At 36.8% G+C, this 27,741-nt stretch overlaps 1 protein-coding gene across 1 annotated transcript in view; it reads right to left on the bottom strand.

Moving 5' to 3' along the window:
- The window catches only part of LOC145663909 (uncharacterized), a 246,429-nt gene extending 223,692 nt beyond the window's left edge, over positions 1–22,737 (bottom strand). The window contains exon 1 of the mRNA XM_081730093.1: positions 20,796–22,737. Within this exon, the coding sequence (XP_081586219.1) occupies positions 20,796–21,446 (651 nt within the window). The 5' untranslated portion in view covers positions 21,447–22,737. The remainder of the gene's footprint in view (positions 1–20,795) is intronic.
- Between the last annotated feature and the right edge of the window lie 5,004 nt (positions 22,738–27,741).

The following is a 27,741-nucleotide window of genomic DNA, read 5'->3' as shown; positions in this document are numbered from 1 at the left end:
AAAAAGAAAGAAACGCAATTAGATATTTTCAGCAGACTGAATGATAATACTAAATCCTGTATCTGTAGACATAACAATGAACTAAGAGTCTTCATCCCGGCGAAATTAAAATACCGCTAATTTTACAGTAATAATGTGATATCTTCAAATAGATAAAAGATAATCGAAATGTGGAACAAGAGCGCCCTAGACAATATTATTTTACATGAGAAACCGTTATCACGACTCACTTATCTGCTTTCGATTTCAAGCCAGTTTGAAAATCGGCACTTATTTTCGCGTTTTTAAACAGCTGAAAACGGAAAGCCACTAGGTGACTTGTGATAACGGTACCTCACGCAAAATAATATTGTCTAGGGCGCTCTTGTTCCATATTTCAGTTATCTTTAATCTATTTGAAGATATCACATAATTACTGTAAAATTAGCAGTATTTTAATTTCGCTAGGATGAAGACTCTTAAGCATCAGTTCTTACTTCTATAATTGTATTTGTCATGGTATGGCAGAAATAATGTTTAATTTATTGTTTTTTTTTTTTCATCTGTCTTTCCATCTCATTGATTGTTTCAGGAGTTTTGTGTTCCTTCCCAGCAACGAGGCTGTACGAGATATGGCATGAATCCGAACCACTTAGAGCCAATCCCAAATACAAGATGGGTACTCTAACCTTATAGCCATGAGGGAGTTTGCGCACAAAGAACACTCTGAGAGCCTTATGCAGAGTCATTCTGAAGCGTGATTAGTGAGATACTAAAGAGTTCGAGTGCGCACAAAGAACACTCTGAGAGCCTTATGCAGAGTCATTCTGAAGCGTGATTAGTGAGATACTAAAGAGTTCGACTAACATATATTTCCAGCAGTAGTCAGGCCTTTAGTATGACGCTAATCATGCGTCAAAACGACTGTGCATAAGGCGGTGAGTGTCCATAGGGTATAGTCGTATCTCGCAGTGAAATGACTATCGATGAACATTGTATGTCTATAGTCACGAGTTCGATTCCTTGTTGGGGGGTACAGTCAGCGACAAAAATTCTTTCCATTCCGTTAAAATTTATTTTGGGAATAACGGTGGTAGGACTGGAACGTACAGAAAATGACATTTTTTTAATTTACTGAAAACTGTACTCAAATTATCTTCCATTCTTGAGTTACTCACGAAACTAATTTCATTAAATTGAAAGAACTTTTGTCACTGACTGTACATGCGAGTACATGCCACGATAAACTCGAGTCGTGGTTCGGATTCCACTGTACACAACGGTTCCTTGCTCCCACAGCCTCGGTGCTAAAGAGGAATATTAAACTCCAACTGTTGAATCAGTTGAGTTGAGTTGATTTTGAGTTTAACGTCCCGTTCAGTAGCGAGGCTATATGAGTCGTCGACCTACTGATTAACGTGGAATCCGAACCACATGAGCTCCCGCCGGGAATCGAAACTGTTGAATCAGCTACCGGTATAGTCATTCTCGATTGAAAGACTTCATAAAATTATTAACAGTTGTCCAAAACCAGTTACGTCGAAGTTCCACGTGGTGTACTGTGCACCCTAGAACATCTTTCGTTTCGAAATGAAAAAGAAAAAAGTAACGTGTTACAGAGTGATTCCTTTGGTGGACTGCTGGCTGCGGTCGTTACAAACAGGAATTTCAGTAAGAGCGTGTTCAAACATGAAATCCTAAACAGCTTTTTGGATCTGGACTGGAAAGAAAAATCCTCCAACCGTTTTGTAGGGATGTGGTAAAATGAATGGTTGTTTCATCAATTTATGAACGGCGATTAGTTCCTCCACTACCTAGGGATGTCCACAATGTATAGATAATAACGAGGTAAACTCATGTCCAAAATTATTGTCGCATGTCTATAAATATGTTTTTGTAGGAATATAATTTGATAACAAATTCGCCCGGTATTTCTTACAATGTTAGTATGTGTATAATCGGCAAAGACGTGTATGCGGCAAATTTCATTTCAAAAGAATAATAAATAAGAACAATAAAACGAAAATAAAACTTTCTTGTCCATTTAGCAACATTTTATTTTACTCATTCTAATTTTTGTGTTTATAATTATTTTCCTATGAAATTTACCACAAATATACATTTCCCGATTATACACATGGTATCAGTATTAAAAGTACCCTGCAAAATCATTATCAAAGTATATTCTTACAAGAAGACAGTTATAGATATGCGACAATCATTTTGGACATGAGTGTACTTAAAGACAGGTAGTGAGGCCAATAATAGCGAAATGTATGTGGCATTGGGGAAATCATTCAGTGCCGAAACTTTTCGCCAATAACTCCTACACTTGAGAAATAATATAAAAAGTGAAACGATGGCTCCAACAAGAATTGGTTCCAGCTCAGAAAGTGACTGTTTACACTTCTCTCACAAACTCCATGATAGCATGTGACCCCCCTTTCTCAATACACATTTTAGCATCTTTATTAGCGCTGTTAAAATTCGAATAATGGATTAATCGATAATTCGATACTCAAATATTCGAATAATCGTTTGAATGCTGAAGACAAATATTCGAGTAATAGTAAACAACTTATTCCAAAATATTTAACAGAATTAGTCCATATCTAATTCGTTAATTTACATCTATGCGATCTACGTAGGAACATGCTTTTAAAATCTGATAAAATCAGGGAGAAAAACATTGAGTATTGGGGGGAAGAAGGCAGTGTGCGCGTAATCACGGATCCACGAGTGGTACAAGTATGGCTCCAAAATGCTATCGATGTTTCTTTTTAATACCTGTTACCACTGTCTTTTATACTCGTCAAGTTATGACAGCTCCTTCCCCTCTCCATCTGCTTTAGTGAGAATGGGAGCAGATAACCATGACGTCACAGAACAATCAGCTGCAAATTACTTATTTAATCCGTCCTCTTCATCAAAAGTTTTTTTTGTTCATTCGAAGTTTAACGACCCTTTCAGGATCAAGGCTACATGGGACATGAACTTACAGCTTAAGGTGGATCACAAGGTGTTCCTAGTGCTATGCTAAACGCTGCTTAAATAGTGTGGCGTTGCCAGATAGTGTCGACTGTTTACTGATGCCAGATAATAAAGGAAGTATTCATGGAATTCTGCTTGGATACTTACTAGAGAAATTAGTTTTCGTCCCTTACCGCAATTCCGCTTCTCGAACTGCAACGCTAGAATCCAGGAATTTTCTTATTATGACTACTACAGTAAACATACAAATTTGGCAACAACGCATTATGGCGTTCTGCGCAAGTTTCATCTAAAAATCTATTTCCTTAAATGTAAATTAATATTTAAATGAAATATGAAACATAACACGAAAAACGGTCAAAAAATATATCCATTTCGTAATAAGATCGTTACTTTAAAATACTTTACACATACAAATAAACATTCCGTAAAACAGAGCCCTTCTAGTAAGATCTTTAGGGATGGTATCGAGACGAGACGAGACTTCATACAGTCTCGGTCTCGTCTCGGTTGATAAGTAGCGGTCTCGGTCTCGATCTCGTCTCGAGTCAAAAATCACCGTCTCGGTCTCGTCTCGGTCAACAGATGCCTGTCTCGGTCTCGGTCTCGAAGGCCAAGTCTCGGTCTCGTCTCGAAAGTCTCGAAATATATAGTGTGAAATTAAAATTGCGAAAGTATTATTATGGTACAGTCTGTCGTTTTTACTTCTTATTTTTTGCCTTCATTCTTGACTTAGAATTATGGTATGATGTACCTCTTCTTAGCTAATTTGCTAGCGCTAACGCTTTCCATGCGTGTGTTCCAGGTTCAATCATCAGTGGGTATAACATACCCGGTATAAAACCCTAATAGTAACTCATATTTCACTTTCAGCAATAGACTTTGTCTCAAATAGCTTCAGTACTGCCTATACAATTAAACTCTATTAAATTAATCCCAGTACTATACAGTAGTTTATTTCCTTCCTTTGAATCAGAATTGTTCAATACCTCCTAACGAATAACGCAACACATAGCAGCACGAATGTATTTAATCGTACCGAAATTGAAATTTTACAATTTCTCATTTATTATCCAATACATTCTGCTTTGACTGTCATTTAGAAACAGAATATAACGTTCATTATCTTAACAAATAGGGTAAATTATTACTACAATATATTTTGTTTCAAATTGATCAAATGCTTTATTACCATTTCACATCTCAGTGTTTAATTGTCACTTTAAAACAGGAAATTGCTAACCTTATGCTGGGAGCTACGGCACTCATCTTTGTTTTTGTCTGGTTTCGGGTTGGATCACCAAACAAGTTAGATTCGAAGTCCGATATTTCGTATAGTTCGAGTCTCACTTCAAGTACATTGTGTTTCTTGCACAAGTTCATAAGGTCGTAATGTATTAAATAAACATACCATAATCTGTGCCGTAACATAGATTAAGCTGATTCTTGAGCTCTCAGCGGTGCATGTGATCTTTATTCGAGAAAACTAATTGTGCGTTCATTATGTTGAAATTTTATATTGAATGATAATTACTTGCAAAACATGGACATACATATTATATAGGTATATAGGTAATTCGAGCTATATGTATCTATTTTGTCTGTCCCGGCAATATGAGTGATTTTTAACTTATATGAACTTTAGTAGTAGACTATGATAAGTCACTTTTTGGTCGAAATTTATTTAACAATACTTTTTTAGACTATGTTCTTTCTAGTGGTGTAATAATATAAGTCTAAAATCATCCTATTACTTTGTAACTACTTAGTATAGTTTGAAAAACAGTACTATAGGTCTTACTTAAGGAACCGGTTTTTCGCTTCTCCTGTAAAATTACGAAATTATAACTTGGTTTAGTTTATCTCTGAGGTCCAGATATAATAAAATAATAACCATAATCATAATCAACCATTATCAACCCACTGCTGAATGAAGGTCTTTCCAAATCTTCTCTATAACTAAGCTTGAGCAATTCTTTCTCAGGTTACTCCCCTGTTGTTCTTGATTTCGTCAAACCTTCTTGTACAAGAACGTTTTCTAGACTGTTTTTATCTCGTGGTATCCTGTTTAGAATTGTTTTTGTTCATCGATCATAATTTCTTGCAATATGTCCAGCACATTTTCCAGTCCATATTAAAAATCATTTCATTAGTACCAGTCATTAGTTGCCAAATAATTCATTTCTACTGTATAAATTTGTCCTACAAATTGTTCAAATCCGCTACTTTCGGAGCACAGATACGCTAGTTTTTGATCTTCGAATCTGACAACACTGACTCAATGATTTAAATCAACACAATATGAGGACTCCATTTGGTCTAGTGGCTAGCACGCTTGACTTCGGTTCGAGTGGTCCCAAATTCGATTTCCGGCAGGAGTACAGTTGAACGACCGAAGTGATTCGGATTCCATTATAATCATTAGCTCCACGTCTCCTTTAGACGCCCCAGCATAATCGTGGGACATTAAGCTAAAACAAACCAAACCAAAAATGAACACAACGTGTATTACTAATTGTAAGTCCTTGAATAACTGCATACATCTATGGTATGGATCGAGTTTGAGGTGGTCGATGGTCAAACTAAAACAAGTGAAATGTAACTAGGGTGTAATTAGAACTTTTAATTAACCATGGTTTTGTGTACATCACGATTAAGGCTTAAGGAAACAACTAGGGTTACTGAAAAGTTATCAGTTACATTTAATTTCAGTTACAATTTGCATTTACATGTATTGCTGGAACCAAAACTTTGACATTAACATTAACATTATAAAGACTACGAAAAACATAGTCTTTAAAAACATTCATGCACGATAAAACAAATTACGAATAATTTTAAAATATTTTGCAGTTTAACTACGTTATTTGCACTATATTTAGAATAAAATTTACCAATTTAAGTTGGCAACACTACTTAAAATAATGGAACTGCGACTTGTAATTAAAACCACTAAAAACTATTGTTGTTACCGGTATGTTATAGAAGCAAACTAAAGCAACAATCATTATAACAATTTAACACAAATACGTTATTTTAAGCAGTACAACAATCACTATCCATGTGTTTGGTATCTCTGAAACGGTTTGAAATAACAATTGTTGTAAGTGACATTATGATCACTTAAGTCTTTTGAAAGCATCTACACGATGAGACGTGATATGTCAGCACGTTTTTGAACTGAAGTCTTTAGAAAAAGTTAAATTTTTCATTTCTTGTAACTTTGATCCTTCATTCATTCGAAATACATTATACCATGATCATAGTATTTGACGCTAAGATACAAATGATGCGCATTGCACCGTCTATGCCTTTTGAGTTATTAGAGATCTCCAAAATGTTGATGTTGGTGATACTGTATTGTCCTTTGTTAGACTGAATAATGTATGTGGTATTGTGGTTTTATTTAATATCTAAATTAGAAATAGGTAATACCTTACATAGTGCAATTTGAGAAAATACAACTTTATTTTACGTTGGCAACACTGCTTGTTTATCTAGTGGTATTGCAGAGTATCTAAAAGAATTTTCCCTTCAATATTTCACACAATATGGTACACATTTTCAGCATTTTAAATATATATATATATATATATATATATATATATATATATATAGAGAGAGAGAGAGAGAGAGAGAGAGAGAGAGAGAGAGAGAGAGGATTATATACAACAGCAGTGGATTTTGTTTCGGGAGAAGCTTGAGGAACGGGTAAGAAACATTTGTGTTGTACGTGCAATGCGAAAAAATGATCATAAGTTTATTTCGGGAGGGGCTTGAACCTGACACCTACCCCCTAAATACGTCACTGTACATCAGTCAACCGTTCCCATATTACCGCACATAGCAGCGAAACAAATTTTGAGTAAAGGCAAAATAGCTGTCAATATTCGAGACGAGACTTATAGAGGTCTGTCTCGGTCTCGTCTCGGTATGTAAAAGTTCGTCTCGGTCTCGTCTCGGTATATAAAAGTCCGTCTCGGTCTCGGTGCCATCCCTAAAGATCTTACAGCAAGGGCGCCGATCTTACAGCAAGTGCCATCTTGTGTGCTCATTGTAAAACGAATCAAATATTTTCTTTTATTTGTTACATTTTTCGATATCAGAAGACATAACCCAATGAATCAGTGTCTTGTGCTGTAGCTGAAACATTACTCTATCTTATAGTACAATATTTATAATATGTAATGTTTCATTGCGCAGTAGTTAAGGCAATGAACTAAAATATGTACTGACTTCCGGGTGGTGATCCACCTTAACATGAAATCTAAACTTCTTGAGCTCCTTCCAGAAATCAAACACAATCATATCATACCAAAGTTGCATATTATATATATATTCTACCATTCCTTCCAGATCAGTTGGCGTAAATTAAGGTTCTTCTATACAATACAGTTCTTAGTTATTTCTTCTTGATGTAGAGATATTCTTTTTAACATAACAACTGTCCATCAAATGTAATATTTTCCTCTCCCTTTTTCCTTCAACCAAAAACTATGGGGTAGACATACCGTAGTAAGTGGTTAGACCGTTGGACTCACATTCAGGTGACCGCGGATTCGATTCGCGGTCGGTGCTTCCTAATTTTCGGCATCTACCCAGCGTCATGAAGCAAATTGGGGTGTCAAATGAATAAAAAGACGTGGCGGCCACCAGGTAGAAAGCTCTGATAAGCCTGTAGAGACCTGGCGATGTGGTTGCATTAGGCTGGACGTAGTTCAGTTGGTCGCTAACAGATGGCGCTGGAGCGGCTCAAGCCCATAACGGCTGTCATGCCATTGGTTAACTTAGTTTCTAAAGGTTATTGTGTTCCCTAGGATGTAATTTCTTATTAATGTCCTGACCATTCTCTCTCTCTCTCTCTGTCTGTCTCTTTTCAATTACCTTCTCTATTTTTCTATTTTTCCCTATTACTCCTCTTTGGTTTTTCGTTCCAAATTTAATCCCTTCTCTCTTGTCGTTTAAGACTTCCAAATTCTGCTAACCGTATGAGAAGGTTTATAGAACGACTACGTCTCTCCATTCGTCAGAACAAAAGTGGTGAAATAGGTAACGAGAAGTGTTTAAATCGATTTAGCGTTCGCAACGTAAGCCCCATTTATTCCATTAACCTTATATTCAAACTAACAATAGTAGAAAATTAACATTTCCGGTTTCAACATTGATCGCCATACAGCAAAAGCGGCAAAAGATAATGACAAATGACTTTTGATATGGATTCAGTGTCCCAAGAATAAATTTTATCTCCCTATTTATCCCTCTATTCAAATCGGAAATGGTACAAATTATAATTTCTGGTTTCAACATATTTTTAATATACATGACATTGACATGAGTAAAAGTCCTGCCATCTGTTGTTCCTATACACTTCGTTGCTAGACAAATTGAAATGTTTTAATACTATTTTTTTGCAGTGTACAAGTTGTGAAGCCACGATATATAATCGGCCCCAAACCCATGTTATTGGCGTAAGCATTAGCATATACAACTTAATAGTTAGCTAAGTGCCAACATAGTACTATACTGCTAACCTTTAATTTTCCTAATTGCGTCTTCCAAAGCGAAATTAACATGTAATGTAAATAAGACAATTCTCCTGCTTGAGCCGATATGAATACCAAAAGACATTTTTTTTTTAATTCGTGAATTATTGTTTGAAGACTTACAACTGGCTCTGCAAATACATACTTCACAACAGTACAATACAGCCAACTTTGAATTATTCTTTCATCAACTTCTGATATAAATTAAAGATTATCGTCTTTTTGTCTCCGTCTCAACTGTCTGATTAACTGCGTGACAGGCATTATAGCCAGCGACAAATAAGTCAATGCAAATGTCGAGTCGAGGCGATAAAATATGCAGAAAGCATTTGACAATACTCCGAAGACAAATATGGAAGAACATGACTGACTGTGTAGACTACGACAATTCTTCAATGTATCAAATCCCTTGTCATGAGCTGAGAATGAATACAAAATACAAAGCACGGACATCTTATTTGATGTAATCCTTTTCTCTGTACGTGCACGAACTTAATACAACGATTTCATGTAATAACCTTTGATCTTAACAACAGACGTCGCATAATATACGATATTTGACATAATGTGAGTGTCTGTCCTCTTTGAAAACGTCAGTACAAATAAAATGGGTTCAGATTGTACTACTTTACTAATTAGAACAACATTGCAATATTTCGAGAAGCTGTTACTTCAAACTTTGGAGGCAATATTTTGCCTAATAATCTCTATCTAATCGCGTAATAAAGCAATTTAGCTATATCTCCACCTCATGAAAAAATGACTTATGCACGACAATTTGCAAGAGGTACCTATCTTGTCTAACGATTTCCACGGAATGGTGCTCAATCTAAACCGTTATCGTTAAGAATTGACGCCAAGACCATAAGCACTGAATGAACACGTGTTAGCCATAAAAAAAAGTATACAGTGTTCCCAAAGTTTCATCAGTGTCACTGCACCTGTGAAGGGTTTTTTATGAATTAAACACTCGGATATGATACAATGGTGCCAATTCTCGCCCTATAGGCTTCGGCGCAACCCACCGAATTTACTACTCTCCTCTCTAAGGCTTCTTTCACATTTATGTGGCGATTTGCCGTCGTCGTAGCGGCAGTTTGCCGGGTGAAAAGTGCCCTTTCATATTACCCGGCGTTTTGCCGTGAATGAAAAATGCGAGCACGGTTCCCGTGCAACTGAAGAAACAAAACCTTGTGACTTTTGTCTTGTCGTGTTGTGGTTGTTCCAAAAGACAGACGCAAAAAGTGTCTTCAATTCTACTATTCGCCTTGTTAAGGCAGACAGAAAAAAAAGAGAGAGAGAGAGAGAGAGAGAGAGACATATGGGTTCACCCTTTTTTAGAGAAAAAGCATCTTGAAGGAGAGTTTTCTATACTGTTTCCGCAATTGATAGACTTGAGCAAAATATCGGCCAGGTTCTGGATATTTAAAATACCATCCCGATATTCACCTGTTGTGACTGGGAAAACCAGGATAAAGCCCTTTCAGGGTAGTCAGTGGTTCAGATATATCCCAGAATCCCAAGTCAACACTCAACCACTGAGCCCAAGGCTGATCTGTAGGCATTATTATTATTATTATTATTATTATTATTATTATTATTATTATTATTATTATAGTATTTCTGGTTTGTTCTTTTGTTTTAAGCGTTCCGACTATTGACTCAAGTCCTAAAGCACTACTTTAGTCCCTGAATTCAAAGGATTATTCAAGGAAGTGTTAAAGATAATTATAAAATATATAAAATACGGTATATTTATCAAATATCACATCATGAATTCTCTCTTGCTTTGCGAAAGTACATAAAGGTATTATAGTAAATATATAATATTGCTGAAATATTTGATAGTGTATATTTCAATTTTAGGGCACCACAAATTTATAGAATTACAAGCTCATTTGTCCAGTGCTGCCTGGACATTTATTTGTCCCAATCTTCTATTACCTAGAAAAAATAATTTATATTCATTTGGATTTTTTAAATTAACGACTTATGGATTCGACATCGGTAGTATCTGTTGTTTTCGATTATTTTTACATGTCATCTTTTCCTATATATTGTATTAACAAATTTGGTTAAAATTACTCCAGGTATGCTAGGCTAGAACACAACAACAGACACAAACACACACACACACGTATTATATATATATATATATATATATATATATATATATATATATATATATATACGTACAACACAGACATCCATATTATCGCAGCCACTCTACTCTTTCCTGACAACACTTGCTTTCTTCCCCAATACCCATCCGGCAGATCGCCGCGTACATGTGAAGAGCTCCATTGCCTGTAATGTCCCTTGTTTGCCGTGTAGATGGACGACGACCACCGCACCGCGCATATGTGAAGAGCATTGCTTGCAATGTCTTTCTACCCTGTGCGGCAATTTGCCGCCGCCGTTCACGGCAGTTCGCCGGATAATGAGAAAGGGCTATAAATCTAGAATTCCTCTCACCATTCTTCTCTAAATTTACTATTCCCCTTCCTAAATTTAGCATTCCTCTCATCATTCTTCCCCAAATTTACTACTCTCTTCCCTATAATTAGCATTCCTCTCATCATTCTTCCACAAATTTACTACTCTCCTCCCGAAATTTAAATTTAGCATTACCCTCACCATTCTTCCCAAAATTTACTATTCTCCTTCCTAAATTTAGAATTCCTCTCATCATTCTTCCCCAAATTTACTACTCTCTTCCCTATAATTAGCATTCCTCTCATCATTCTTTCACAAATTTACTACTCTCCTCCCGAAATTTAAATTTAGCATTACCCTCACCATTCTTCCCAAAATTTACTACACTCCTCCCTAAATTTAACATTCTTCCACAAACTTACTACTCTCCTCTCTATATTTAGCATTCCTCTCAACATTCTTCCCCAAATTTACTACTTTCCTCCCAACATTTAGCATTCGTCTCGCCATTCCTCCCCAAATTTACTATACTCCTCCCTAAACTTAGCATTCCTCTCACCATTCTTCCTCAAATTTACTACTTTCCTTCCAACATTTAGCACTCTTCTTAATATTCTTCCACAAATTTATTACTTTTCTCCTTACATTTAGCATTCCTCTCGCCATTCTTCCCCAAATTTACTATACTCCTTCCTAAATTTAGCATTCCTCTCAACTTCTTCCCCAAATTTACTACTTTCCTCCCAACATTTAGCACTCTTCTTAACATTCTTCCACAAATTTAGCATTCCTCTCACTATCTTTTACAAACTTACTATACTCCTTGCTAAACTTAGCATTTCTCTCACTATTCTACCTTTTAGCCCAAATTTACCATTCTGCACTTCAAATTTCACTATTCTCCAGCTTGATTGTACTCATGTATCTCCAAATATTCACGTGGGAGCAACTTGTATCCTAAAACCCCCTTCTAGGCACTTGGGACATGACACATTCAGAAAGTGAAGTTCCAAATGTAATACTGGCGTCTCTCACACTTGTTTCAAGCATCACATTTGAATCATGTTTATTGCAGTGACTAAAATTTGTTTTGTTTGATCTGGAAATAGTTCAACACATCATATTAAAAATAACTCTCCTTATCAAAGATAACTTAGCGAATGTGAGCACTGAGAGATAAATGTGGGCGAAAAATCGAGCTATTTGCGAATCTCTCTGAGGACAGCGAGCCCAAGCTCAAGCGTGATCGAGTCTAAGCTAACGTGGGCATTGGGATTAGCGAGCGCGAGTCCCTTTGGAGATAAAGAGCCCTCTGACTGGCGAGCCCCAATTCGAAAATGGATATTTCTGATCTTGAGTACAGTTGTCTTTCTCTTTTTTACAAACTATGATATTCATGAGAATGGGATATGTACTAGAACGACTAACTTCGTCCGTCTGTCCTGTCTGTGAACAGACTAAAAACGGAAAGAGAGAGCGACTAGCGACTTCCTGGAATTGATTAAGCGACCCGAGAATTCATTTTATTTCTACTTAACTCTATTAAAACCGGGAGAGGTAACAATCTGCTACCACTTTGATTCAATATTGAAAACAAAAATTTTAGGGTGGAAAGTAGATCAAAAGATTGCGATCTTGGCCAATAAATAGTTTTTGGATCAGGGATCACAAAATTTTTGGACGTCCCCTAAATCAAGTTTTCGTATTTTCTACGGAATAAGTATATCACACTGAGTTAAATGATAGTTTGGGTTTAGCTACACTATATATAGTTCTCCAGAAATAAGGCCTACAAGAAAATTTTTGATTGAAATATATTGGATCTTTTGATGCATTTTTGGATCAGGGGCCACAAACATTTTGAACGGCCCCTAAATCGAGTTTTCGATAGTTTCTACGGAATAAGCACATCCTACTGAGTTAAGTGATAGTGTGCTTTTGACTTCACTATATGTAGTTCCCCAGAAATAAGGCCTACGAGAAAATTTTTGATCGAAATATATTGGATATTATGGGCCAATTGGATCAGTGGACACAAAATTTTTGAACGGCCCTTGAATTGTGTTTTCGTATTTTGTACGGAATAAACACATCATAATGAGTTAACTGATAGTTTGGAATATATGTAGTTAACCAGATATAAGGCATACAAGATAATTTTTATTGAAATATATTCGATTTTTATCATCCAAAAATATCATGCCATATAAACCAAACTCCTTCACGTGGCGTACAAGTAACACAGTTACTTGTTTGCAGGCCCGTATCCAGGGGGGGTCTAGGGGGCCGCCGACTCCTACAATTTTCACGGTAGGCTTGCAAATTAACTATAATATGGTTCGATCGCCCCCCCCCCCCTAACTTCAGCCGGACCCCCCTTCATTTTTGGGCTGGCTACAGGCCTGCTTGTTTGATCTAAGAACAAAAGCATGAACATATGAATTTGTAGTTTTTTTTTCAAAACAGTGATTTACCGGTAACACCTGCATCAACTAACCTAAAAGTCTAATAACAAAACAATAGGCTTTAAGGAAACAAATGCAAAACAGCAGTATAAAACATCCGCTATTTTTGCACCTTGTGTATGTGTACTTGTTATTCTACATTGAATGTTCATATCCATACACATCGACAGATACCAATATTTAAAAAAAAAAAAAAAACGAAAATTACGTTATTTCATCTAGAAGACACACACACACATATATATATACAAGAGCAGTTCATAAAAAAGAAATATGGCTGCGAAATTGAAAAAGAAATGAAATCTGGTAAAGGATAATTAACCTGTCAAATAATATAAAAGGTGCAAAGGTTTGATAAAGGCTAGGCAATAAATCTCATCTCGTAAAATGGCTTCTAACGACGTGAAAAGTGGCTGATAATTTTCCTGATTAGCTACACCACTCATATAGCTAGAGTATCTTTTTTTCATTATTATTATCTGATAGGTGTTTTTATTATTATTTTTAGAATTTTCTCCTAGAGGAAACCATATTACACGCTTTGAAACAATATTACAGTAGGTATGCCATTAAACAGAAAGAAATGTGTTATCAGCGAAAAATATCTCGTCTACGAAATTAGTACTCTTGGTTAATTCTTTCTCGGCTTATCGTTCAGAAACAAAACACAAGACATAAAAAAATCTGCATTTTTAGATACGAGCACTCCATTTACGCAAGCACAATATAGGCCTACGATACACATAACTTCTTAGTATTTTTCGATCATTTCTTCTTTATTACGAGACGTTTTCAATGTAGAATGCTAAATTTTATTCTCCTTTTTTTATTTTTTTTATTTTTTTTAAGAAAGAAAAATGACCTTCGGTTCACATTAGGAAGAAAATTGCAGACTTCCAAACTACACAAATTCAGTACTAAAACCGGAAAAAACTAGTCATATGACTTGGTTGCAACAGGGGTTACTGTTACCCACGAAAATGAAAATGAAATATTTCGGTTTAAGGGGGGTAGACTACTAAAAATGATACAAAAGCTAACCACTTTTCTTTTGCTCGTTTTTCGTTAAGTGAAAAGAGATAATGAAATATAATTTACCACACTCATAGAAAATGTTATCTACACCCGAAAATACGGATCAAAAGAATTTTCGGTGTTGCCTTTCATAGAAATTACAGGGTGGCCAGAATACGAATTACCCAAAAATCTAGGTTAAGGCAGCGACTAGAAAAACGAACTCAACGGTAATTGAAGACTTATCATGTTGTCTTGGTTCCTTGTTAACTATTTTTTAAATAATATTTGTATTTGTTTTGTAATGGACAGAAAGTGTATTTTTTTCTAATCTGAAAGTGTAATTCATATTCCGGCCACACACTGAAAATTCTTCCGCATCTTTCAGTTTACCGTCCCATGTTTAAAGCAAGTGAATAATAATGACAAATTGAAATGAAATGAAATCTTCGAGTTTTACGTCCCACGGTTAAGCCGGTTAGGCTAAAGGAGACGGTGATGATGAGAAATGAATGAAATGGTGGAATGAAGAAAGTGGGAAAAAACGGAAGAATCCCGAGAAAACCCACGCACACGGTGTTTGTCCACCATGAATGATAATGAATTGAATCGGGGAAACTTCCGGTTGCAGAAGAGGAATGGAATCGAAGATGGAACATTTTCTTTAGATGCTTAAGAGTCTTCATCCCGGCGAAATTAAAATACCGCTAATTTTACAGAAATTATGTGATATCTTCAAATAGATAAAAGATAATCGAAATGTGGAATATTATTTTACATGAGAAACCGTTATCACGACTCACTTATCTGCTTTCGATTTCGAGCCATTTTGATAATCGGCGTTTATTTTCGCGTTTCTAAACAGCTGAAAACGAAAAGCCACTAGGTGACTTGTGATAACCGTACCTCACGCAAAATAATATTGTCTAGGGCGCTCTTGTTCCATATTTCAATTATCTTTTATCTATTTGAATATATCATATAATTACTGAAAATTACCGGTATTTTAATTTCGCCGGGATGAAGACTCTTAATAGATTGCAGAAAACTGCTTTTCGTTATCTCTTACAGTTTCCGCTCTATGGAAATCCACAGTGAAATCGGTTCTACCACTTTCGGTCGCAGAAATAGAACCGGACGGACACAGCGTTCCTAGAAGACTTCCCATACTCATGCATAGCATAGTTTGGAAGTCTACAAGTGGTTATTAAGCAATATCATAAAAATATATGTTTCTGCACAAGAGTTCTACTAAATACGCACAAAATAGTATTGTTGAGTAAACCAATGAATGTTTCTGAGATAATCCTCTTTCTTTTTCAGAGCTCTCCTGTTAGCTTACGTGCCTTCGACACAAGAGACCCAAGGTTTCTTTCCAGATGGTACCTCATCTGATTCGGATTCCATGTTAAAGCTGAGAGCTGATGGCCAACGTCTCTTCTAATCTTGGTACTCTAAAGCAACGTTAAGTTCCAAACCAAATATTCTTGTCCAATTTGTTTACTAACTCTATGACGTTACAATTTACTGTATTTGAATATGTAATCTTTGGCAAGTGAGAACATACCAGATATATACGAACAACACAAACAGTTTCTAACAGCAGTATTACTTCCTCATACAGTGAACTTTTAGTATAGTTTTCTTTGATGTCTGCAGTAATTTGACAAATGGCAAAATTGGAGACCGGACTGGCAGACATTCTCGTATGACATACAGGGAGTTTCAAAACAACACAGACAACGTTTCAGAGGTGATTCCTCACATAAAGATAAGACAAAAAGTATAGACCAACCTTGATGCACAAATGCTTTCTTTCGGAGTTACAGGCTGCCGAAAACATAAAAGAATGGACTTTAAATGTCCATAGCTTCAAACCTACCGCACCTACCGTAGCCAGGTCAAGACTTCACTTAGGAACTAATATGTGCCCTATATAAAAATCCATGTCCCGGTACTCATGTACAGGTACGGTACCGAGACCGAGAAGGACTTTTATATATTGAGACAAGATCTTGATCAACATAGACCTCTATAAATCGAGACGAGACTTGAAAGTCTCGATCTCGTCTCGAATATTGAAATTGATAGGTATTAAAATAGACTATATTCAAATTTGTTTCGTCCTGTGTTAGATAATATGGGAACGGTTGACAGAAGTACAGTGACGTGTTTAGGAGGTGGCTATCGGGCTAGAGTCCCTCCCCAAATAAATTTGTGATTTTCTTTTTTTTTTTTTTTTTTTAATTGCACGTACAATACAAATGTTACTTATTCGTTCCTCAAGACTCTCCCGAAACAAAATCCACTGCTGATGTATATAGCCTTGTCTCTCTCTCTCCCTCTCTCGCTATATATATATATATAAAATACAGCAGCGGATCCAAGATGTGATCAAGGGATGGACTAAAATATAATTTGCCGCTTTATCCAGTACAAAGAAGTTTCATTAAAGCCAATTTTATCCAGTGAATACCTGAGCGTCAAGGGGGCTACAGACCCCATAGCCCTCCGCCTATTATATATATATATATATATATATATATATATATATATATATATATATATATATATATATATATATATATATGCCTCTGTGTGTGTGTGTGTTAAAATGTTGAAATTTTGTACAATGTTGTATAAAATATTGAAGGGAAAATTCTTCTACATTAGATACTGTGCAATATCACTAGATAAACAGTGTAGCCAACGCAATATAAAGCGCTGTATTTTCTCAAATTGCACTACGTAAGGTATTACATATTTCTAATTTAGATATTTAAATAAAACCACAATACTACAAACATTATTCAGTGGAACAGAGAACAATACAGTGTCACTAGCATCAACATTTTGGAGATCTCTAATAACTCAAATGGGTCGCTAGTGAATAAATTGGAAGAAACAGGATCGTTTCTGAGGAAGACAGGGAAACATCGGACCCCACAGGCGGGTGTAGTGGAAGATGTCAGTTATCAACTCCTTAGGTTGCCCAGGAAATCTCCATCGTCTTTCGCAAGAAACCGGCCATAGCTATTTAACATGTTATTTATAGGTGTTACCACTAACACTTAATTTGTATTCTAACACTTAATTTATATTCTGCAATTTCGCTTCAAAAATTCAAAACCTCATTTCAATTGTAAGATACAGTATACTGGCGAATATTGCTGTTTTTCTTGAGACGTGGTCGATATTACCCTGAATGAATTTAAACTAGTAAACATAGTTCCATAAATTTAACATCCTTCCTTGATCACTGACTTAAGGTAGAAATTCTAGACGCAAATGCAATCCGTGAGTTAAAAAAAATCACCCTGTATAATGTATTTCGAATGAGTGAAGGATAAATGGAAAATTTAACTTTTTCTAAAGATTTTATTTCGAAAACGTGCTGACATATTACGTCTCAACATGTAGATGCTTCCCAAAGACTTAAAATGATCATAATGCCATTTACAACAATTGTTATTTCAAACCGTTTCAGAGATACCAAACACTTAGGAAGTGATTGTTATACTGTTTAAAATAACGTTAAAATGCTTATAACTAGTAGTACACATAATTTTGATGTTTAAAATTTTTATTTTGCATAATCTTAGTAATTATATCCAAAATTACAGCCGTTTCATTTTGCTCCACCACAAACACGAAAGTATATGACAATTTGGAACTATTCATATTATTAGGCGCAAGGAAAAAGTATATACAGAGTGACTTATCGTACGCAGTTGGGGCCCCGAGAATGATTAACAACATGAGGCCCCCTTTCATATTTTTGTATTATAAACAAATTACAGGAATCAAACGTTACTAAAATAAAATGTTGTTTTTCCGGTATCAGTGTTTACAATTAAAATGTGGCAATAATTATTAAATTTATTAAAATTTTAAAGTAGCTACATGAAAAGATATATGACATCAGGGACGCGCAGGAGGTGGGTTCTGGGGGGTCCAAACTCCCCCTTCCTTGAAATCCCGACTTTTCTGTAAAGTTTACATAATTTTAAGGGTAATTTTACAAATTTTAATACAATTTGTCCTCGTATTGAATTTGAACTATCCCGAAAAGCTTTGGACCCCCTCTCCCGAAATAAATTTCTGCTAACGTCTCTGCAAAATGACATTAAAATTCTATGATTAATCAGAGCAATAATAATAATAATAATAATAATAATAATAATAATAATAATAATAATAATAATAATAATAATAATAATTTTTAAAACTTTTTTATGCTTCACATAAGCTACTGCGAAGAGTAGTACAGGCTTTCCAATGCTAATGAAAAAATATAGGAAGTCACGACGAAAAAATATAGGAGGTTTCGTTCAGCTGTGAAAAAGGATTATTTCAATTATCCAATATGCAGAAATGAAAGAAAAAAAATCACACGGAAATTACACCAATTTCGGTGCGATTAAATACATTCGTGCTGCAATGTGTTGCGTTATTCGTTAGGAGGTATTGATTGAACAATTCTGATTCACAGGAAGGAAATAGACTACTGCATAGTACTGGAGTTAATTTAATAGAGTTTAATTGTATAGGCAGTACTGAGACTATATGAGGCAAAGTCTATTGCTAAAAAGTGAAATATGGGTTACTGCCTATTAGGGTTTTATACCCACTGATGACTGAACCTGGAACACACACATGGAAAGCATTAGTACTAGCTATGGAGAGGTACACCATACCATAACGAAGTCAAGAATGAAGGCAAAAAATAAGAAGCGGAAACGACGGACTATACGATAATATTATTTTCTCAATTTTAATCTTTCACTATTTATTTCGAGACGAGACCGAGATCTAGACAAGCACCTGTTAACCGAGACGGCGATTTTAGACTCGAGACCGCTATTTATCAACCAAGATGAGATTGAGACTGTACAAAGTCTCGTCTCGTCTTGATACCATCACTACTCATGCAACTAATTTTATAAAGGGAGTTTGGCTACGGGCATATAATTTGAAACAATCACCAACTGCCTCTATAAAAATTGTTGCGGAAGTACCACAGGATACTGAAACTTCGATATTTGAATAGGGTACATATTAGTTCATAAGTGAAGTATTGACCCGACTACAGTAGGTTCCATAGTTTTGGAGCTATGTACCTTTAAAGTTTATTCTTTCGTGTTTTTGGCAGCCTATAATCCCAAAAGGAAGTATTTATGCACCCAGATTGGTCCATACTTTTTGTCTTATCTTGGTGTCAGGAACCATCTCCCAAACGTTTCCGTGTTGTTTTGAAACACGGTGTGTATATACGGTATGATTGGCCTCAATGACTAGAGTGTTAGAATAATGCACTAATGGCCAATTTCTAACGAAACCTTTCAGTTTAACGTCCCACGATTATGCCATTTAGGCTAAGGGAGACTATGATTAAGGCAAGTGAATTATAATGGTAGAATGAAAATGTGAGAGGAAACTGGAGCAGCCTGAGAAAACCCACAGACACGATGTTGTTCACCACAAGCTTACTTGTCCGTGGATCGAACCAGGGGTCCCATGCACTAGTGGTAAGCAATCTACCACTTAGCCACCGTGCCACTTTCCTCGTCAATTTCTAATGCACTCCAGGCCAGAACAAAATAAAACCAAATTTGGGGACTATTTTCCAGGAGTGAAAGTGAATCTGAAAAGGTAGCAGCATGAAGTCACGCCGCCCCCTGCCTATCTTTGCCCATTGTATTTTTTTTTTTTTTTTTTTTTTAGGAACTGAGGGGACGCCGTACATATTTTTGAAGGTGGGGGACGGCGTCCCACTGCGTTCCCCAGCACTTTTACTCCTGCTATTTTCCATTTTCCTTCCCTCTGAGGCCACGGTTTTTTAAGTGTCCAAAAGTTATACATTTCGTGATTCTTTGTTGTATTCACTGTAACCTGCTTTTTGTTTCATGTGTCTAAGTCAATTAGAGGCTAAGGTAAGAACAATTGAAAGGAAATGTATGAAATTGCATTTTTGTTTGTTTGTTTTTAATCGCTCCCGGTATTACCAATGGACTCACCTTGCAGAGAAACTTATATTCATAGTTAAAAATAAAGTCACGATTCAGGTACATTACGATGGCCAATGACAATTACTCTTATGCCTTGAGTTTATTTATTTTTAAGTACAAATCATACATCTTTCATTTTTATTCCCAGGTCAAATGAAACGTACTCGCGAGCCGAATCCGGGCCGAGGACTGCCATTTGGCCACCACTTTAATAACAATACAGGGAAATGAACCACAAACTACCTTGTCAGGATTAGATAAACTGATCGCAACTATTTAAAACTAAAACAATCTTAACGTCAATCTCTATTGCTGAGTCACAAGAGCTAATGTATGGAAACAAAACGTAATGTACTTACCTTATTATTAATCCACGACGGCACTGGAAGAAGATTGTTTTTATTTCCATGTTGATTTATAGGTTGAGGCGCTTCCTCCATTATTCTTTCCAGATTGAATTTCTCGTCCGTGGGTTTTGGCAACACTGGTTCTCGCTTTGTTGAAACAATCTTAGACTCCTCATCATCGACAAATGATGTATTTTTTACATGTTTAACGGCCCCAACCCCCTCATCTTCATCATCATCTTTGATATCTAAAGAGTTTCTCGAAGCACCACTGATGTCGCCACTTGTGCTGTCCGGCAAAAGGGCTTCTAAATGAGAAAACGCCGCCGAGACTCGATCATCCAACGCGTCAAGGGCGTCCAAGAGGTTATTCAGGCTGGAATCATCGGTTTCCACCAAAGGCTGCCGTGAAGAGGCTCGTGCTAAGGGATGAAGGGGGTAGAAAGCTCCGGAAGAGTCGAGAGCTTCGGAACTTGATGTATCACATAGGTAGCTAGTGCCCCCGCCGCTGTAGGCGCTCGAACCATCAGCATCCACGTATGGTATGCTGTCCATGGAGGACAAAATTGATGTCTTCTTATGGGACGACCGTTTGTTATTACTATTCCCATGTTTTTTGGACGAGCCACTGTAATAAGCACCACGAATATCTTGATAGCTCATACTTTTTCACATAAATAGATAAAAATCACCAAAAAAATTAATAAAAACAACAAATTCCCGAAAAGCCGGTGATATTAAGACACATACGCACACCTAAACTCACTTATACACACTTTCTTACACAAAATACAAGCCGTTATGGACGAAAATACACAGGTAAACTGACCATTTGCCGTCTCAACTAACTTATTCTGCCGGTATCGGGATAACAATGACCTGAAAATACACACACCACTCCGTCACACGTTACATGAATGACAGAAACATGAGAAATTCTGATGAGGAAGCACTTGACGCACCGCGAGGTGCCACGCATAGATTCATCAGTAACTTTTTTCACATTGTAACAACAATGAAAACAAAACAGTCTATGTTATTTCGCAACACGCACGTTTTATTGTACACACAAAACAGCACCACGTATTAACAACTACAGAAACAACACGTCTGTGTATAGCCGACTGCCGTACCATGTATAAAGTTGGTGTTGGAGAGGCACATCAAACTATACAAGTTTTTCCCCCTCCGCTCCACTACTGCCCCTTACCCCTTAGCTTACCAGCCAGTACACAACGTAAGTTGTACTCGCTCCCCTCCCCTACTTCCTTACGTCACTGATGCGTTATCCTGAGGCGTTCTTCTGCTGGATGTATAGCCATCTCCTGTTGGATACAACTTTTGTTCGGGTAGTGTGAGCTACAGCTGTCATGATTTTTTTTTTTTTCTATTTGAACGCGTCTATGATAAAGAGAATTTCCATTGGAATGCATTTAAAGAATTGTCTGAAAGACGTTTCTTGAAAAGCAAACAGGTCTTTTTTTGAAATCAGCAAGGCAACAGGTAGTTTTTTTCCCCCTTCAACTAACACCATCGCAGATACGAAACCAAACGATCTGCCGCGGCGGCAAAATAGGGCTGAACTTCAAACTTTTTTTTTTTTTTTACCTGTTCCTAACGGAACTAGTCTGTAAGGACTATTGAGCCCTAATTCCTGGTTAATATTTTGACCCTTATTAACTTGTGCTTCAGGTGCAAATTTCTTAGAACTCTGAGTCTTACGACCTCGGAAGGCCAAGAAAGAAAAGAAAAATGTTTTTTATCGCATCGCATTTCTTGTAGCCGGGAAAACACAGGTTGAGGATTTCCACGTTGGTTGAAGCATGCATCTTCCTTTTTCCATTATTTTCTTTGTAAATAATGGATTGGACTTTGTCATTGTAAAACACCGGAAATGAGATGAGGAAAACGCGAGAGCTCCTTCCACTAAAATGCAAATATGATGCATCGTGCCTCACAGATGATTCAGCTATGCACTTGTAAACACGTTTCTTTTCATCTGATGACGTATGTCGAGAGACTTTGACCATGTGATGTAAATAAACACAGTGCAGCGTTGCCATATTTATTATTCGGTAGAAATTTAGTTCATAGCATTATGTCATTGAAATAATGAGACTTTGTAAAGGACATTTGGCTTTCATATTTGAGGGAACTATGTAATTTAACTAAATAGAGTTGTCATAGGCGCCGACTTGAAAATATTGGGGGTCCAAGCAATGAATAAATATATCAACATATTCAGCCGTTTGCTTGATGAAAGCCCGCTCTCTCACCCCAGATCTCGGTCCGCTACTCCGCTGAAAAATTCACACTGCATTGATCTTCACTTGTCATATCAGTGCTACCAGAGTGTTGGTTCAAGCTTCATTGCTGTAATAAACACTTTTCTCTAGAATAAGAAGGCTGTTCCTAGTATTAAATTAAAGGCATGACGAAGTTTACGACAGAAATTCCTGCTCCTCTTTGTTACTTCTTCCTCGACTGAATTATATTGGGGGGGGCGAGGACCCCATGTTTAAATATTGGGCGGCCAAAAGTGTCCTGCCCCCCCAAAGTCGGTGCCTATGAGAGTGGTGCATGCAGAGGTGGCTCAGGTTTTAAAAAAAATGTATATCTATTTATAAGACGTACGGTATATATTCAAAAATCCTGAAAAAAAAGTATGAACTTGGGATTAGGATTTAGGATTTAGATTTCTGGGCTTTCGGCATCTACGGCCATGTTAGCCCTTCACTAGGAGTAGGATTAGGAATTTGATTTCTGGGCTTTCGGCATCTATGGCCATGTTAGCCCTTCACTAGGATTAGGATTAGAAATTAGATTTCTGGGCTTTCGGCATCTATGGCCATGTTAGCCCGTCACGTATGAGGGATGACGTCCCTCAGGGATCTTACTATCCGAGGGGAGGGAAGGAAGGAAGCGGCCTGGGACTTCTATGTTAGGGACCATCCCGTCATTTGCCTGGTGTGAATGAGGAAAACCTCCACTCAGAATGACTAGCCTGAAAAAGCTTGTACACTTTTTCGACCGAATGTCTCCTACTGAGAATCAAACAAATCCGGTACCGGTCGTGCCAAAGATGAGAGTTTAGCTACTACGCTATGCGGAGCCACAGTATAATTATGTCAAATATATTTCCTGTCCCTGTGGTCGCTCACTTGAACTATGATGATTTCGCACCCTACACAAAAGCAATAATAATAATAATAATAATAATAATAATAATAATAATAATAATAATAATAATAATAATAATAATAATAATAATAATAATAATAATAATAATAATAATAAACTAAACCTTTTGAAATGTGCGTGTGGATAACCGGCAAGTGCTATACATAGTCAGGCCCGCAACCAGACACAGAAGTTTAGGGGGACCATGAATAAGATAGGGGGGCCAAGTCATTAAAAATTCTTGTATTAAGGTCTAGAGGGGCTATGAAAAGTTTAGGGAGCTAGGCCTCCCTGGCCCCCCTCTAGTTGCGGGCCTCTACATAGTAAGGAGGAAAGAACGATATAAGATGTAATTTTGAAAGACGGAGAAAAGAGGTAGAAAGAAGAAGACGGATAGGAAGAAACCTAGAATTGATGGGTGGTATTAAAACAATGCGTCACAGTGAAGAGAATAATTGAATACTATAGTTCAGAAAGTTTAAAATTTGCTGCAATAAAATTTCTCTTATTATACCGTAATTATAAAGTAAAAACATCTCACTCTGTGAGTAATGCTTATATACAAACTTTAAAACGTATAATACTTCATGAGTTGCATAAGTGTCTACGGGAACATTACACATTCTTAAGAAGCCTACTTATTATAAACGTAAGACACCGATCTGTCATTCACGTTCAATTCTCAACAGTTCACAATCAGACTTGTCGCTAGCTGTGCTGCCTGCTACCGGCAGCCAGGAAATATCGCATGCAAGAAGTTTGCTAATGAAGTGATTACTTACATTTCTCGTATATTATACGTAAAGTTTTCTGCTCTCAAACAGCAACATCAAACACCAGCAGCCATTTCATGTTTTGTTTGGGGAAAGGGAATAGGAGTAGATTTTTTTTTCATTGGTATATTATTGTACTACTGATAATGATACGTATACAGGGTGTTTCAAAATAACACCGAGAACGTTTGAGAAGTAATTCCTGACACCAAAATAAGACGAAAAGTATAGACCAATATGGGTGCACAAATGCTTCCTTTCGAAGTTATAGGCTGCCGAAAACATGAAAAAAATAATTTTAAAGGTCCATAGCACCTAAACTATGGGACCTACTGTAATCGGGTCAAGACTTCACTTAGGAACTAATACATGCGCTATCCAAAGTACATGTTTCAGAATCCTAAGGTACTCACGCAACAGTTTTTATAGAGGCAGTTTGGCTGCGGGCATATAATTTGATGTTCTCACAAACTACCCCTATAAAAATTGTTGTGGAACTACCGCAAGATTCATGGATATTTGGAACATGGATATTTGGATAGGGAACAGCCTACTAGTTCCTAAGTGAAGTCTTGACCCGACTACGGTAGGTCCCATAGTATTCGAGGTATGAACCTTTAACATTCATTTTTCAAGTTTCGGGCAGCCTAAAACTCTGAAATGACAGATTTCTGCACCCAGGTTCGTCTATACTTTTTGGCTTAATTTGATGTCAAGAATCACCTCTGAAACGTTGTCTGTGTTGTTTTGAAAAACCCTGTATATATACCTCAAAGTTAAGGGGCATTGTCCACCCCCTGTGGCCCCAAATGCCACCCTTGCACTTGAGGTATTCCTATATCTATTCCTATGGAAAATTCAAGCAGTACTTATTCCACATTCGTATCAAATTTTCAGGAATTTTGTGTAAATGTTTGCAAAGAACAAGGAATTTTCTGGAAAATAAATGACTTACTATGGAATGAGTAATACAGCTGTGGAGGCTGCGCGTAGTCTTGGAAGGATGTAATTCTTGCAACGTCCACTTAACAATGTGGCAACCTTGCATATACAAGAAGAGCAAAGAGTTGTATCTGACCTTGGATGTGGTCAAATTACCACTTGCTCTCCTCTGGCATTGATGTCAGGAACATCTGTAAAAGAGTTAGCGGATTTTTCGTTTTGTATGTGTGTGTGTGTTGTTGCGTTGCATTCTGTGAGAAAGTCAAGTATGTTTGTTGGGTGCATCTCCTCTTCCATCACATCCTCGTTCTTCACGTTGACTGAAGTACGCGGCGTCTGCTCTAAAAGCCAGTCGACGAGGAGTCACGCTGTACGTGTCATTAAACAACTCTCCCCCTCCCGTTTTCCCCGGCAAAAGCAACTTTTAAAATATGCGTTAATGTCAGTGACACTTTGCCCCAAGGGCGGACCAACTTTAACAGGCAGATTACGTACTGTATTTTATCCAAAAACTCATGCAATTTTCTACTTTTTTTTAAATGTATTTATCTTGTAGAAGAAAAAAGAATTTTAAAAAATACGCTTAATATGTAACTCACTTTTTTTTTTTTTTTTTTAATAATTGTATGTAACACCCGTGACGTGACTATTAGTATGAAGTTTGCATACACAATTGCCCAAATTTGAACATTAATTCTTTGGAAGTAACGGCATTAACTAAACGTTCAAATTATTGGGAAATATTGCTCACGTGACGAGAAAGGAAATAAGGTTTTGTCATCTTGTCTAAATTTTGTAGTTTAGTCTTGTCTGTATTCTCTTGGAGGGCTAGATGGCTCAGTGGTAGAGCTCTTGCTTACCTCTGGTCAGGGCCGTGCCGTGGGGGAGGCAAACTGGGCAACGGCCTCGGGCGCCGAAGTAAGGGGGCGAAAAAATCGGAAGAAAAAAGGAAAAAAGATAGGAAAAATTACTTAAAATATATTTATGGGAGCGCCGTCGTATACTCTCGCCCCGGGCGCTGATTTTCCACGGCACGGCACTGCCTCTGGTGTATTTGGGGTAGTCAGTTCGATCCCTGGCCAAGTAAGCTTGTGGTCGACAACATCGTGTCCGTGGGTTTACTCCCGTGTCCTCACACATTCTCATTCCACGAATTGTTCCATCATATTCACTTGCCTTAATCGAAACCGACATTGTCTCTACCTGAAAGGACATAATCGAGGGACGTTAAACTGAAAGATTTCATTTCATTATAATTTTCTCGTATCTATTCTTAAAAGAGTACTTTAGTCTCGTCTCGATTCACGTAATGCTTTTTTCGTCTCGTCTCGATTGTCGTAATGCTTTTTCGTATCGTCTTGATTCTCGTAACGCTTTTTTCGTCTTGTCTCGATTGTCGTAATGCTTTTTTCGTCTAGTCTTGATTCTCGTAACGCTTTTTTCGTCTTGTCTCGATTGTCGTAATGATTTTTCGTCTCGTCTCGATTGTCGTAATGCTTTTTTGTCTCGTCTCGATTCTCGTAACGCTTTTTCGTCTCGTTTTATTTTGTATAAATTTATACAGGGTGGCTTAAGAGTAGGTATACAGTACTGTGCTGCATTTTATATAATTTTTTATTGTTATGCATCAGGTAGGCTTAGTTTTTTTTTATTTGTTCTTAATGCTTTTTACTTACATCTTAAGCTCGGAAGAGCCGAAGCAAATAAACTCATAAATTAGAATGTTATGCTTGATCAATGCAGGGGTATATACCTACTTTTGGGCCACCCTATATACTTGATTTTTGGAAGTGGTTTTTATAGAATGTTGCACTTAGTAACAGGAAATTCAAATCCTATATAGGGATGACTGTTCAATAATTAGCATTAATTAAAAAGGATAAATATTACCCAGGTTCCTTAATCAATGTTCACGCATAAACGAACTCAATAATCTTTCAACACCACAGTACTACTTGTAACAGATTTTAAGACAAATCTTCAGAGTACATACGAAATGCGAAGATGCTCACTTCTTACAGATTTATATAATTTGTTTCTCAGGAGACTTCTTACATTTCTCG

The sequence above is a fragment of the Thermobia domestica genome, chromosome 11, assembly GCF_964235325.1.
Source record: "Thermobia domestica chromosome 11, izTheDome1.hap1.1, whole genome shotgun sequence".
Lineage (NCBI taxonomy): Eukaryota > Metazoa > Arthropoda > Insecta > Zygentoma > Lepismatidae > Thermobia > Thermobia domestica.
This window is presented reverse-complemented; position numbering and strand designations above follow the sequence as displayed.